The sequence below is a fragment of the Castor canadensis genome, chromosome 2 (assembly GCF_047511655.1).
Source record: "Castor canadensis chromosome 2, mCasCan1.hap1v2, whole genome shotgun sequence".
NCBI lineage: Eukaryota > Metazoa > Chordata > Mammalia > Rodentia > Castoridae > Castor > Castor canadensis.
The window spans coordinates 190599177-190615167 of record NC_133387.1 but is presented as its reverse complement, the minus strand read 5'-3'; the positions used below and the strand labels follow the sequence as shown (position 1 = coordinate 190615167).

The 15991-nt window shown below is 43.0% G+C and overlaps 1 protein-coding gene across 4 annotated transcripts in view; it reads right to left on the bottom strand.

The window, feature by feature from the left end:
- The window catches only part of Rdx (radixin), an 82305-nt gene that overhangs the window by 55096 nt on the left and 11218 nt on the right, over positions 1 to 15991 (bottom strand). For all 4 annotated transcript variants that reach the window (XM_074066764.1, XM_074066763.1, XM_074066766.1 and 1 more), the window contains exon 2: positions 4510 to 4585. In XM_074066764.1, the coding sequence (XP_073922865.1) occupies positions 4510 to 4521 (12 nt within the window). In that variant the 5' untranslated portion in view covers positions 4522 to 4585. The remainder of the gene's footprint in view (positions 1 to 4509; positions 4586 to 15991) is intronic.

The window sequence follows — 15991 nt, the reverse complement described above, 5'->3', positions numbered from 1 at the left end:
TTCCCCTGGATCATTATGGTTTTATAGCTACTATAAATATAGGTTCACGGTCCTCAATCCATAATTTTGACATTGTAAAAGCTTTGAAGACCGAGGTTTTGGTTAATTTGGAACAAAAATCTGACAGGAAGTAATGTGAGACTGTAACTTGTGGTGAATTAATTTACCCCGTTTCACACATTCCTCTTAAAATATTAGTATCTCCAAGGTGATGCCCACACCTGATAAAAGTTTATAATATGACATATATACTTAATATATTGTATATTCATCTTTCTAAAATCACAAAAATTACAAATTCTAAAATTCATCCAGCTATAGGTTTCAAATCCAGGACTGCGAATGGGATGAAATATCTTTCCAAATTGTTTTCTTTTTTTTGCTTCTGTTGAAATGCAACAATTTTCATACTGACCCTATCTATTACTAGTTTCCTTGTTTTTGTCTTTGAGTCCCTAAATCTTTGTATTTATGGAAACCAGGGATCAGTGAGCTTATTCTGTACACGGTTTTGCAAATCATATAGACGCCATTGCATTTTCTCAACTCTGCCACTGTGACACATGACCATAGGTAATAAATAAATGAGCATACTGTGTTCCAGTAAAACTTTACTATGGATGCTGAAATCTGAATTTCATATAATTTTCATGTGTTTTTCAAACATTGAAAATGTTAAAAAGTCATTCTTAGCTCCTGGGCATTACGGAATCTGGCTTGTGCGCCATAAATTACAGCACCTCATACAAACAATCTTAATATTTTTAAATGGTGTTTTCTTCCTTTTCAGTTCTTAGGCTTCTGATTTCTTTTTTCTATACAACAGATATTCCCATTCAGCGTTGGGTAGCAGTAGCAGAAGTGTGTATCTCTTATCTTGTCCCATATTTAAAAAGGAAAGTTCTCACCACGAACACATTTACAACAGCTTTTCCTGTAGGTTGCCTTCTTCTATCTCGCTTAAGAGATGCTGGTTTTGTTTTTTTTCAGTAGGGGTTGTTCAATTTTAGCAGCTGCTTTCTGAATTTATTATGATTTTTTTTTTTTCCTTTTTATACAAACCATGGTTTTGTTAGATGATGCCTGTTGTTCGACCAACAAAATCTATTGGAATTACATTGGACCTTTCGCTGGGGAACTGAAATGTCTCTTGGAATGAGTTACTCCTGATCTAGACTACTGTTCACCTGAGCATAAACAGCTTCCCTCTACTGTATCCTCTTCCTGCTGTCTAGAACCCAGGCATGGCGGGAAGGCAACTTCAGCTACAAATACTGTAATAATGACTAGGAGGCTGGGTCAGAAGTTCTCAAACTTCTCAGATTCAATCCTTTTACACTCTTAAAAATTACTAAAAAGTAATTTTACTTTTAGTAAATTTACTTTAGTAAAAAGTAAATTACTTTTTAGTAATTTCTTAAGAGGGTACCCAAAAAGTTTTGGTTTATGTGGTTGTATATATCAGTTACTTATCACATTAGAAATTAAACAAACAAAAATTTTAAGTATTTGTTTTTTCATTTAAATATAATAGTTAACTCATTACATATTAACATAAATATTGTGAAAAATAAAAGTGTAATCTGTCACAATGTTTAATTTTTAAAAGGTGCTAAAATATAGTTTTTAAAACCTTTTCATTTTTTCCTGTTCTTTGAGGTAAACACAACACTGGTTTATCAAATCAACTTTAAACTAAAAAACAGATTTACAGAAGTTATGGCTTGAGCAAGGTTCTATCTCCACTAAATATAAAGCTAGACCAGCGGGATCAGTGCAAAAAGTAGAAATTAAAATGATTTTCTCCAAGCTTTGTATTTTAAAGACTTCCTTTTATTTATCAAGAGTATATAGAGGTTGACTATATCCTAACTCAAAAGTTTAAGGAAAAACATCATTTACTCTTACTATGTTACAGCATTTTTTTCCATAATTTTAACTCATTAATAACACATAATTGATATTCAACTGTATACAAAAATGTGAATCTTTAAGGAACTATAAATATAGTTCTTCATTTAATTACATTAGCAAAGAGTTTCCAAAGTAGCTGTACTACTTCACATTCCTACCAGAAATAAGTAATGTTCTTCACATCCTTTGCCACGCGATACAATCACTCATTGTTGCCCTTCTACTGACTAAAGTGTATCTCACTGTAGTTCTAATTTTTATTTCCCTGGTAACTAAAAATAGTGAGGATGTTTTCATGTGTTTATTGGCTATTAAAATAGCTTCTTTTGTGAAATATGTCTAAAGCTTTTGCTTATTTTTTAAAACCTGAGTTGTCTTATTACTGAACTGAAGAACTTCGTATTGGAATTACTTTCTCCCATTCTCTCTTGCCTTCTCTTTTCTTACTGCTTTTTCAGACAAAAGGTTTTAATCTTGATGAGATATAGTCTTTTTCTTTAACAGCTCAAACTTTCTGTGTATTTTCTAAGAAATTTTTGCCTATGACAAGGTCATACATTTTTCCCCTTATTTTCAAAGTTGTATAGTTTGGATTTCTGCATTTAGGTCTATGATACACTTAAGAGTTAAGTTTTGGGTAAATTATGAGACATGAGTCAATGTTCATGTTTTCCTGTACAGAAAATTCTGTTCCATCAATGTATGTTAAAAAGAACTAAACTTCCCTACTGAATTGTGTAACATTTAAAATCTAGTTAATGCATATGTGTGTAGGTATATTTCTGTCTCTCTGATCCTGTTATCTATCCTCCCATCAATACCACAGAGTCTTATTTTTGTAGCTTGAGAGTAAGTCTTGAAATCCAAGGTGTAAGTTTTCCAGCTTTGTCCTATCATTAAAATTTCTTTAGTAAAGTAGTCAATTTTTCTGAAATAAGTCTGCTGGGACTCAACCAACTGTAACTGAATTAACTCTCCAAATGATTGTAATTGAATTGAATCTACCAATACATCTGGGGAAAAGTATTTTTTTTTAAAGTTTAGCAAGGATTTATTTTAATATAAAAGGGTAAAGTATAGACAAGGTGGGGGAAGAAAAGGAGAGAAACATTTCCCGTTCCCAGGCAGGAAATGGGAGCAAAGACTCCAAAAAGTGGCATCTTAAAAATACTTTATAAACAAATCTATAAACACTGAATATTTCTCCACGTATTTAGATCTTTTATTTCTTACAGCAGGCTGTCAATGTAGAAATCTTATACAGCCTTTGTACATTAATTCCTAAGTAGTTTATGTTTTTGATGCCATTGCATCATTTTTCAAATTGTGGTAATATATGTATGTGTGTATACATATGTAAATGTGAGTCAGTTGCAGTGGTTCAAGCCTATAATCTTAGCTACTTGGGAGACAGAGAGAGTGACCATCACAATTCAAGGCCAGCTGAGGCAGAAAGTTCAGGCAATCCCATCTCAACCAATGGCTGGGTGCAATGGTTGGTGTGCCTGGCATCCCCGAGCTACTTGGGGAAATACAAATAGGAGAATCACAGTCTGGGCTGGCCCAGGCTAAAGTAGACCCTTTCTCAAAAACAGCCAATGTTAAAAGGGTTGGCAGAATGGATTAAGTGGTAGAATGCCTGCCTAGCAAGTGCTGCAAGGCCCCAAATAAAACCCCTGATACTGCCAAAAGAATTTTATTTGATTTTTTTTTACAATGTTTGTTAACTGTGCTAAATTTAGCTTTTATTTCTAGTTGTTTTATAGAATCACAAAGACTGTTTCCATATATAATCATGTCATCTACAAATAGAAAATCTGACTTTTTTCTGATCTATATCTTTTATACATGGTGCAACATGCCTGCAATCCCGATCCAGCATTCAGGAGGATGAGGATGAGGAATTGTTAATTTAAGTACAACCTGGGCTACAAAAGAAATCAAGTTAGCCAAAAGGAATATTGTGGAAGCACCCTGTTTTATGAAAGAAAAAAAAAAGAAGAACACTTACCCTAATATAAAAGGAATAAGTCTTAGTCAAAGGGAACCACAAAATTCTAAAAGAGAAGATGATCACAGGCATACAAATCTAAGTCTGTACGATATCACTATCACTAGTGTCGAAGCCAGAACAAGAAAACTGACATGCAGGGGACCTCCCAAACTCACTTTTTACTACTAAATCACCATCTATTCAGCACTGAGAATGTAGCAGATTCTTCTGATCCTCACCACACTCCTTAACTTAAATAATTATATTCCCATTTTATATAGGAGGAAAGTAAGAGCTGGGTAGATTGAACCAAATTCACGAAGGTCTCCCAAATTGAAAGGCAGAGCCAAGGTAAGAACAAGACAGTCTGGGATCTCCCTCTCCCCCAAACCCATAGCTTTTAACATTAACTGTGATGCTGCCCCTAACTGTTTGTCACAGCTCACATAATACCATGGTCCAGTCACTTTAATCTAAAACAAGTAGCAGTAATAGCAGTGCATTTTTCTTCCTACAGCTCTCCCACAATACTTTGCCTTATTCCAAAGAAAACTTGATAATATCTTAAGTAAGTAGTGTCAAAAGTAATAAAATACACTTACTGGTTTCGGCATTTTGCTTCTCTTTCTGTTACCTTCTTTAAAAATTCTTCAAGTCTGCAAACTCTATTGTCACCTTCTGTTAAAGAAAAGCATAATTTATTATCTTTTTGCATAAGGTTCTTATTTTAACTATAAATTGCTTAGAATATTATAAAAATTAAAGGGGGATAGAGGAGGAAGGGGAACGATGCGGGGGTAAATGCAAAGTATGTAAATATCACAATGTATCCCCCATACAATTATTATATGCTAATAATAATAATAATTTTAGAGATAAAAATTAAAGCGTTTAAAACCCTATTTCAACCAATAAAAGCTTGGCAAGCACCTATCATCCCAAGCTCCATGGGAGGAATAACTAGGAGGACAGAAGTGTCAAGACCCTACTCAAGGCTGGGAGGGGCTCAAGTGGTAGAACACCTGCCTAACAAGCCTATGGGCTGAGGTCAAACACCAATACCATAAAAAAATAAAAATAAGAATAAGAATACTTTTAAACCATTTTTCTGTACTGTCAAAGGCAAAAGGAAATTCTGATTAAATGCAGTCTCCAAAAATTTTTTCCAATTCCTTTTCTTCTTTAAAGTTTGAAAATCCACACAGCTTATTCACCTAAGATGTATAAAACAGCGCAGCTCTGCACACTAACAGCCTTCAGGCTGCACACCAGCAAGCTTCCAGCCTTCACTTAAGTTTACACTGCCCTTTAGACCAGTGTTGAAATTCTATTCTCTTCTCCTAAGGCAACAAATCTTAATAAAGCAGGAGTGTTACCTTGTCTCCCACTAAGCATTCTTATTAAGTATCTAGCTGGGCCAACGCCTGAAAAGCTGAGGGAGCATGGAGAATTCAAAGCGGGCCTGAGGTGTAACATAAGACCCTGACCCAAAAGAAAAAAACCAAAATGCCAAGCATGGTGGTGCCCGCCTGCAATCTCAGCTACTTCGCAGGTGGAGGGAGGAGAATCGAAGTCCAAGGTCAGGCTGGGAAAAACCCAATACCCTTTCTAAAAAAACAAAAACTGAACTGAGGGCTTAAGACAGGAGGAGAGAGGACTGCAAAGGGGGGAAGGAAGAGAGGTTTCTAACAAAACTGTTTCTCCTCACAAATCCATCAAAAGATCTAAAATTCTTAATCACTAGCTACCCAGAAAACAAAAAAAAAAAAGATTACCATTCAAATTTGAAGTTATTGTAAGTAGTAAGTAGTACTACGATAAATTACTTGAAAATAAGCTTATCTGGGTAATATCTCTGCCAAGAAATGATTTGTTACAGTAGGACCAACTAAATTAATACACTGAAGTAATATCATTTCCCTAAATTTTATTCAACCATGTGCCAATAAACCTCTTTATAGATAGAACTTCCTGAGTTTTTTTTTAAACCTGTCACTGAGTAAATTCAGCTGGAGGCAATCCCTAACTTTTCTCAGTCCACTCCCATCTGCCCTCCCCTACTTTTATGACCTACCTTTATTTCAGATGAGCTTTTCTATACCTGCTTCCCACTCTACTGCCCTGGGCTTACTTTCAGTCTCCACACTGACCTGCTTTTCATGTAATTTCTTAGCCTACAGCCCCCAAATCTGCTTCTCCAAATTGCCTGGCCACTGTGGCTTGCTCACCATCTAAAGGACTGCCTTGGGTGTAAATGGCCAGCACTTCAATCCTACCACAAAGAAACCTGCTTTTCTTCAGGCTGGGTGAGCTATGTATTTCCGGGAAGCTATTCATGTCATTATCATTTTTATATTTCTATCAGATGTAAAGTTACAGCCCTGTTTTCATTCCTATCACTGCTAAATTTTGCCTATTTTTTCCTTGATTAATCTCACCAGAAGTCTGCCTAGATTATCTGTCTCAAACAAACAAACAAAAAAATCACCTGTTTTGTTGACCTTGTTTCTTTCTTTCTTTTAGTTTTCCTCTCACTATTGCTTTGGCTTTAGTCTGGTTCATTTTCTATTCCCTAAGCCTTTTAATTTACCTAAATAATTTCCAATATTTTTCTTTACTAATCATTCATTAAATTCATAAACTAGGGGGCAGGCATGGTGGTATCCCTCTATAAACACAGCTCCTCAAGAGGCAGAAATCGGGAGAATCCAGATTCAATGCCAGCCCAGGCAAAAAGTGAAACCCTATCTCTACAAACAAGCTCGGCCGGATGGTTCGTGAATGTAATCCCAGTTATATGGAAGCATAGGTAAGAGGGCTGCAGTCCAAGGCTGGCACCAGGCATAAAGCAAAAGACCCTACCTAAAAAATAACTGAAGCAAAAAGGGGCTGGGGTATGACTTAAGTGATATAAAGTGCCTTCCCAGTAAGCACAAGTCCCTGAGACCAAGCCCCACTATATTACTGCCTCCGCCAAAAAAAAAAAAAATCAGCCAGCTTCTAACCACAGCTACTTGGAAGGCAGAGATCAGAAAGACTGTGGTTCAAGGCCAGCCCAGGCAAAAAGTTAGTAAGACTCCCTTTCAACAAGCTATGCATAGTGGCACCAACCTGTGACCCCAGCTACTCAGGAGACATAAGTAGGATGATCAAGGGCTGAAGCTGGCCCCAAACAAAAACCCTACCCAAAAAGTAACTCAAAAAGCAAAAAGCAGGGCTGGAAGTGGGTTCAAATCCCAATACTGCCAAAAAAAAAAAAAAAAAGTATATCCCAGTATAAGGTAATTCTAAACATAAAGTGATTTCATTAATGTCAGTGAAAATAAAGATAATTTTATCATTTGCATATTAAATAATGCTCATTTATAACATTAGAGCACTTAAAAACAGGCTGTATAAAATATTGATTCAGAAATATTTTTTAATAATCTTACATTTTACAGAACAATTTTATTCAAAGCCTCAAACATGTATAAGAAAAGGGTGTCTACATTAAAACTTGGGTCAATTTTCAAACCATAAACTTTCCAGATTGCAGTAGCATTTTGAGTCTCTGTATTATACTCAAGTTTTTATCCCAAGCTGTAACATTAGGACTCCCCCAGCCACTTGCATACAGGAACATTTTTAATGTCCACACTGTAACCACTGCATCGTTTTGAGTTTTCTGCTTGTTTTCTAACAGAGTTGATCTAGATGTGCCCCTTATTCATGCTTACATCACATAACAGAGGAGCTTTGAGAGAGTTTTCCAACTTCCTGTAAACCAGCAGGGTTTCCAGCCAATGTGCCTTTCTCAGAGCTTTTACCTTAAGATGAACACAGCCAGCATCACTGCAACTTGCAATGACAGACTTCCCGAGTTTTTAGTATTAGTTACTTTAAGGTATACTTTCTAGAAAAGGATCTCTCAGGCAAAATATTCCACATTAAAGTTTTAGCCTTAATAAGAGAACTCTGCTGCCATTAAGAGTATCGTGCAGGCCAACATACATAAAACCAGGGTCTGACCCAAGCTTTGAAAATCTCCTACATGCCTGGTTGATCCTTATGAGCTGTGAAGTGAGGGGCCTAACAAAAACTTTAGAAATCCTTACAAATAAGGATACGATTGCCTTCTAAATGAAGCTTCTAAAACTGTACGCTCAAAGCAGTGTTCTTTTTTAAAAATTAAGTTAGCCTTCCCCCAATTTTATTTCAGTTACTTATAAATTATCAGAAAGGAATGAGGCTCTATCTATTTACCAACTGAACATGAAGTGATCATTGACAATGGCTTTTATTTGAAAAATACTTCATAGCTGTATGTTCTCATACATTATTTAATTTTCTACTAACAAAAATTGAGAAAGCAAATAACTCAAACCACATCATGGGCTTTCAGAACCTTATAAATTTCTTTTAATGTATTTGTGAAAAGGTGGAAGTTATTAAATAGGACTGACTACAAGTGAATTTGTGAACAGTCTTCAGTTTTGAGTCTTAGTATCACCTAAGATGCTTTGGCTGCAAATAAAATTCTCAAATTGGCTTAGCCAATGAGGCAACTTAATATCTTACATACTACGTTGTAGTCAAGGGAAAGAAAGTCCACTCTTAGAAGTAGTTTGTCCTGGAAGGTTAAGACAGGTCCTATTTTAAATTAGGAACCAGTGTGTGGGGGTGGGGGGGTAGATATAAGGAAAGGGTGAAGGAGGATGAATATGGTAGAAATATTATGTAGTATGAAAATGGAAAAACAGACATGTTGAAACTATTCTAAGAATGGGGGAGGGATATGAAGGAGGAGGTGAATCTAAGATATATTGCAAACACTTTTGCAAATGTCATAATGTACCCCTAGAACAACAATAATATGCTAATAAAAACAAAAAATTTTTTAAAGTAGCTTTTCCAAAATTATAGAGTAGTAAATGGACCAACTACAAGTCTCCTGACACCTAGCATCCATGACTCTATCACAGGTGCCTGTTTTCCTTTTTGATATAAAAAGTTGTAAATAGCTTTATTTGTGGAAATATAAACAAAGAAAATATTTTAAAATTTATACAATGTTACAACTACTGAAAGGAATATGAGGTCTCAGTGGGCCCCAACCCCCTTGTTGGAGAAACCAGTACCAAACATCCCATGTAGATAAGATAGGCAATGAGGCAGGGCTCAGTTAGGGCATATAGAATGTGAGGAATGCAAGATGTGAGATACGAGCAAGATGTGAGATACGAGCAAGATGTGAGGTACGAGCAAGATGTGAAGTACGTGCAGGATGTGCTCTGCCTGCTTGTCTAATGTTGATAACAAAAATATGCACGCCACTGCAGTCTATATAAGATTTCCCCCTAAGAGGCTCAGGGTCTTGCTTTCCTAACCGGTCCTGCGTGTCCGTGTGGGAGCTCGACCCTGGCTAGCCAGTCCAATAAACTCTGCTTTGTTGATTGCATTCACGCCTGGCTCTCTGTCTCTCGGGGGAATAGGATTCCGGGTCCTAACATTTGGAGGTCCCACCGAGATTTCATTTTCTCGAGAGACAGAACCTGCCTGCGAGAAAGCAGGGGCGATCCCAAGTCCTAGGCGTTGGGAGGGGATCCCAGACCCTCATTTGGAGGAACTTGAGTGTTCCATTTGGGCCGCGGCGGGGATTCGGCCAATCCCCAGGGAGATTCATTCTGGGAATCTCGCAAGGAGGACCACAGGGTCCTATTGGGAGAGGCTTTCCTCTCATTTGGGCTCGAGCATTTTAGGAACCCTGGCGCCAGGTGAAGAACTAATTGAGCTAGTCGACCGACCACCCGTCAAGTGGACGCCTTTCGGCCTGATATCCCAGTTGGACGGTGAGGAGGTTGAATGGGGTGCGCACCAGTGTGAGAGAAGGACCGGTCCGAGCGAGTGCTGGAGAGTGTTGTGTGTGTGTGGAATTATTGTTGCCTTTACCCTTTTTGTTCTATCTCTCTTGGTGTTTGAGTCTCCTTCCACAATGGGACAGGGACAAACAACCCCAAAGTCTCTGATCCTTTCTCACTTTCCAGAAGTTAAAGAAAGGGCCTTAAATGCGGGTCTGGTCATCAAGAAAGGTAAGTTCGACACCTTTTGTTCTGCAGAGTGGCCCACCTTTGGAGTCGGGTGGCCCATTCAAGGTTCCCTCTCCCTAGACCTGATCACTAAGGTTAAAGCAGTCATTTTTCAGCCAGACAATCGAGGCCATCCAGACCAAGTTTCTTACATTTTGGTTTGGGAGGATCTGGTGAGGAACCCTCCCCCTTGGTTAACAGTTTTTCTGACCCACCCCTCCAGTTCGGCCCCCGGGGCTAAAACCCCAGTCACGCCCGCCTTGGTCATAAAGGAGGAGGAAAAACTTCCTCTTCCCACCTTGACCGGTCCTCAAATTAGGGCATCTCCTTCACCATCTCCGGTCTTACCAGAGAGTTCCCCCCTTTACCCATCCCTCGCAGGGGCAGAGGAAGATCGGCCGCCTCCATACGTGACTCCCCCTGGCCAAGCCAGTGCCCCGGAGGAGGAAATTTCCTCATCCTCCTCAACAGGACTGGCAGCAGGAGGAGGAATGGGTCGAAGACTTCGCCCCCGAGGGATCCGGGAAAGGGAGGGGGAAGACGGGCCCCCCTCATCAACACAGGGGGAGGAAACTGTCCCTACACTTCCAGTCCGGATGGTGGGCCAAGGGGGACCGGGAGGAGGGCAACAGTTTCAGTACTGGCCCTTCTCCTCCAGTGATCTATATAACTGGAGGACACAGAACCCGCCCTTTTCTGAAGACCCCAAGTGTCTCATAGATCTCCTGGAGTCCATCATGCATACACACCGCCCCACTTGGGATGACTGTCATCAGCTGCTCAATACTCTTTTTACGACGGAGGAACGAGAGCGCATCCTCAACGAAGCGAGGAAGAATGTCTTGGGGGATAATGGGAGACCCACAACTCTCCAACCGGCCATAGACGAGGCTTTTCCCCTACGCCGGCCTGATTGGGATTTCGGGACCGCAGAAGGTAGGGAGCGTCTTCGGATCTACCGCCAGACTCTGATGGCCGGTCTCCGAGCGGCCGCTAGAAGGCCCACCAATTTTGCAAAAGTAAAAGCAGTCATTCAAGGGGAAAACGAAAGCCCAGCCGGTTTCTTAGAGCGCCTCTATGAGGCATACCGTCAGTACACCCCGATTGACCCTGAGGCGGACCTCCACCGGTCTGCTGTGGTACTCTCATTCATTAATCAGGCAGCCCCAGACATTAGGAGAAAACTCAATAAACAGGAAAACTTAGGGGAGATGACTATAAGGGAAATGCTACAGGTAGCAGAAAAGGTCTTTACCGCTAGGGAAACTCCAGAAGAAAGGGAGGAAAGACAGAGAAAGGAAGACAGGGAAGCCCAGGAGAAATTGAGAAAGGAGGACCGGGAGTTCCAGGCTAAGGAAAACCGAAAGCAACAGAGAGAAATGGCTCGTATTTTCCTAGCGGGTGTCCGGGACCAACCCAGAGGAGGGGGCCACGCCAGGACCCCGGATAAGGAACACTGTTTTTACTGTAAGGAAACGGGGCATTGGAAGAGAGAATGTCCTAAGTTAAAGGGAAGAAGAGGGTTTGGAAGGAGACCGGGGGAAAACAGGGAAAGGGAACGAGCAGTAGAGCAGGCCAGAGTCCTACTAGCCGGAGAAGAGGACTGAAGGAGACGGGGCTCAGACCCCCTCCCCGAGTCCTGGGTAACAATGCATGTGGAGGGGAAGCCGATGGGGTTCATGGTGGATACCGGCGCCCAATATTCGGTTTTAAACAAGGCACATGGACCTTTGAACAAGGCACGAACAAGTGTTGTTCAGGGGGCCACCGGTACGCAGTTATGTACATGGACTACCGAAAGAAAGGTGAACTTAGGAAAACACCAGGTCACACACTCCTTCTTGGTCGTCCCTGAGAGCCCCGCTCCCCTGCTCGGACGGGACCTACTCACCAAAATAGGGGCCCATATCCATTTTGAACCAGATGGAATAATTGTGACTGATCGAGAAGGGAGCCCGATTCATGTCTTGTCCCTATCATTGGCTGACGAGCATCGTCTGTTTGAGAGTCAACAGGAACCAGGAGGGGACATGACTCATTGGGTAAAAAGATTTCCCACGGCCTGGGCGGAGACTGCGGGAACCGGCCTCGCCAAACACCTCCCGCCCGTAGTTATACAATTGAAGGCTTCTGCTCTCCCCATTCGGGTGAAACAGTATCCTATGCCTGAGGAGGCCCGAAGAGGCATAGCCCCTCATATCCACAGGCTAATAAAGGAAGGAGTACTGCGACCTTGTCAGTCTGCCTGGAATACTCCTCTGCTCCCCGTCCGAAAGCCGGGAAGCGGGGACTATAGGCCTGTGCAAGACCTACGAAAGGTAAACGAGTGGACGGAGGACATTCATCCCACCGTTCCAAATCCCTATACCTTGCTCAGCCACCTACCCCCCTCGCAAGTATGGTATACAACCCTTGATTTGAAAGATGCTTTCTTCAGCATTCCATTGTCAGAAATTAGTCAGCCGCTATTTGCTTTCGAATGGCAAGAAGATGGGGGCCAATCCGGACAGCTCACTTGGACCAGACTGCCGCAAGGATTTAAAAACTCTCCCACCCTGTTTAATGAGGCCCTGAGCCAGGACCTGGAACCTTTTCGTCGGAGCCACCCACGAGTCACTCTATTACAGTATGTTGATGACTTACTGTTAGCGGCAGAAACCCGAGAGGAGTGCATCAAGGCTACTGAACACCTGCTAACGGAATTAGGTGAGCTGGGGTATCGGGCAAGTGCCAAGAAAACTCACATCTGTAAAAGGTCAGTGACGTATTTGGGTTATCGGATTGCAGATGGGGCAAGGTGGCTGACTGATGCCATGAAACAGACTATTCTGGCTATCCCATCCCCGACATCCACTAGGGGGGTGAGAGAATTCCTGGGCTCCGCGGGGTTCTGTAGACTCTGGATTCCAGGATTTGCGGAAATAGCCAGACCCCTATATGAGGCCACCAAAGAAGCTCCAGATTGGAGTTGGGGAGAGAGAGAACAACAGGCCTTTGATCAGCTAAAAGACGCTCTTTTGCAGGCCCCTGCCTTAGCCTTGCCAGATCCTACAAGACCATTCACTCTGTTTGTAGATGAGAAAAAGGGGGTAGCCAAAGGAGTCTTGACCCAACAGCTAGGTCCCTGGAAGAGACCAGTGGCATACTTTTCCAAGAAATTAGACGCAGTAGCGGCAGGATGGCCCCCCTGCCTCCGCATCATAGCGGCCATTGCCGTGCTGGTGAGAGAAGCCGATAAACTAACCTTTGGACAGGCCCTCTGGGTAACGGCCCCTCACCCGGTGGAGGGAATCCTTAAACAACCCCCTGGGAAATGGATGACGAATGCCAGGCTCACCCACTACCAGGGGCTCTTGTTGGATTCCCCTCGGATCACATTCACAGATCCCGTAATCCTGAACCCTGCCACCTTGTTGCCTAACCCGGAACTGCAGACACCTGTCCATAACTGCAAAGAATTCCTCTCCGAAGTTACACAGGTACGGGCTGACCTAAAGGATACCCCCCTGTCCGGCTGCAAATTAAACTGGTACACGGATGGAAGCAGTTTTTTCCAAGATGGAGCCCGAAGGGCAGGGGCAGCTGTAGTCGACCAAGAAGGAAATACGGTATGGAGCAGCGCCCTCCCACCCGGAACATCAGCCCAAAAAGCGGAATTAATTGCCTTGGCAGAGGCCCTGGAGAGGGCAAAAGGAAAGCGAGTCAATATCTACACCGATAGCCGCTATGCTTTCGGTACCATCCATGTCCACGGGGCCATCTATCGCGAAAGAGGATTCCGCACAGCAGAAGGAAAACATCTAAAGAACCTAGCCGAAGTCCAGCGTCTATTAATGGCAGTGGAAAAACCGAAGGCAGTGGCAGTGATGTATGTCCCAGGCCACCAGTCTGCCAAGACGCCGGAAGCTGTCGGTAACAACAGAGCAGATCAAGAAGCAAAGAGAGTAGCAATGGTGAGTCCTCCCATGGAGACAGGGCAACCTTCCACGGTTGCGGCGATAGACGTGCCGGTCCCAGAGCTCCCTCCGCTACCCCCCCGACCAGAATACTCCACAGAGGATTTCACTTGGATGAGAGCCCACTCCCCCTTTAGAGAAGGGGAAGACGGATGGAAAAGCGACTTGGAAGGCAAGTTAATTCTGCCTGAAAAACTCGGACGATTCCTGTTGGCTAACTTACATAAGTCCACCCATTTGGGGCGGAGAAAATTACTAGACTTGTTGACATCTGCGCAGCTCCGATTTCCGAACCAGACCATAGCAGTCCGCCAAATTGTGGAAGATTGTGCCAGCTGCACAATCATGAAACCAGGACGAAGGGAGGGGCACCATACAGGTACTCGGGAACGGGGGAGGGCTCCGGGAAGAAGTTGGGAAGTGGATTTTACTGAGGTAAAACCGGGAAAGTTTGGGTACAAATATTTGCTGGTATTCATAGATACCTTTTCAGGCTGGGTGGAGGCTTTTCCTACAAAGAAGGAGACGAGTCAGGTAGTGGCAAAGGCTTTGCTAGAGGAAATCATACCCAGATATGGGGTGCCCGAGGCAATTGGGTCAGATAACGGTCCGGCTTTTGTTAGTAAGGTCCTGCAGGGACTAGCCCAGACTATGGGGGCCAATTGGAAGCTACATTGTGAATATAACCCCCAGAGCTCAGGGCAAGTAGAAAGGATGAATAGGACACTAAAGGAGACTTTAGCCAAATTGGCCCTGGAGACTGGCGGTGATTGGGTGACGCTCCTTCCCTTGGCCATCTTCCGAGTCCGGAACTCCCCCTATGTCCATGGGCTAACTCCCTTTGAGATCCTGTATGGGGCTCCACCCCCCATCATTCAGAGGACCTTAAGCCCAGAACTAGGTGATCTGGCCCCAAATTACCTGACCATGTTGCAGGCTTTAGCTAAAGTGCAACAACGGATTTGGCCCTTAATTCAAGCATACCACGCTGTTAAGAGGGACCCGGCTCCGGAACATGGCATAGTCCCAGGTGACATGGTATGGGTTAAAAGGCATCAGTCCAAAACCCTAGAGCCTAGATGGAAAGGACCTTATGTTGTACTGTTTACTACCCCTACCGCCCTCAAGGTTGATGGCATCGGACCTTGGATCCACCACTCCCACGTGCGTCGAGCCAATCATCAAAAACAAGAAGGGGTCAAGGAGTGGACTGTACGGCGGCACCCAGACAACCCATTAAAGCTAAAGCTTTTGTGGCCCCGGGAACATGCAGAGCCTTCAGGAGCAGCCACGGATGGGGTGGCTGATCGCTCTGATCTTGCTCAATGCCCAGAGCGGGAGCCTCGCAGAAACCAACCCTCACCAGCCCTATAAGCAAACCTGGATACTCACTGATGGGGAGACTCATACCACCCTCAACGAGACTACTCGCACTGCCCCCATAGGAACTTGGTGGCCGGAGCTTCAGTTCTGCTTCAGAGACATCAATCCTGCCTACAAGTCTACTGCCCCGGAGTCAGCCCGACGTTATGGGTTTTATGCCTGCCCCGGCCACAAAAAGAACCAGGAATGTGGGGGGATACAATACTCCTTCTGTAGGTCATGGGCATGTGTCACATCCAATGATAGTGAATGGAAATGGGGGATATCAAAATCAGACCTAGTCAAATTTGCCTTTGTAAATGGGATATTAAGGGGGCACAGAATTCCAATACCCACCCATAAATGCCAGCCCACGGATCTAGATAGAATCAAGGTCACTTTCACTGAAACTGGCAAGAAGGACACCCCTGGGTGGATACAAGGTAAGGTATGGGGACTTGTATTTTATAAATATGGTGGACATGCTGGCTCGACCATAGTGGTCAGATTAAAAATTGAGCCCATAGGGCCACCGTCCACAGCAGTAGGCCCCAATAAGGTACTTAGGCCGCCCAATGTAAAGCCATCTCCCCAACCTTCCACAACTCACCACCTTCCCTCTACCATAGCTTGGGCTAATGTTACAACTCCAAGACCATCAGAAACCAGCCCTCCCCTGGTGAGGCCCAGTCTCATGA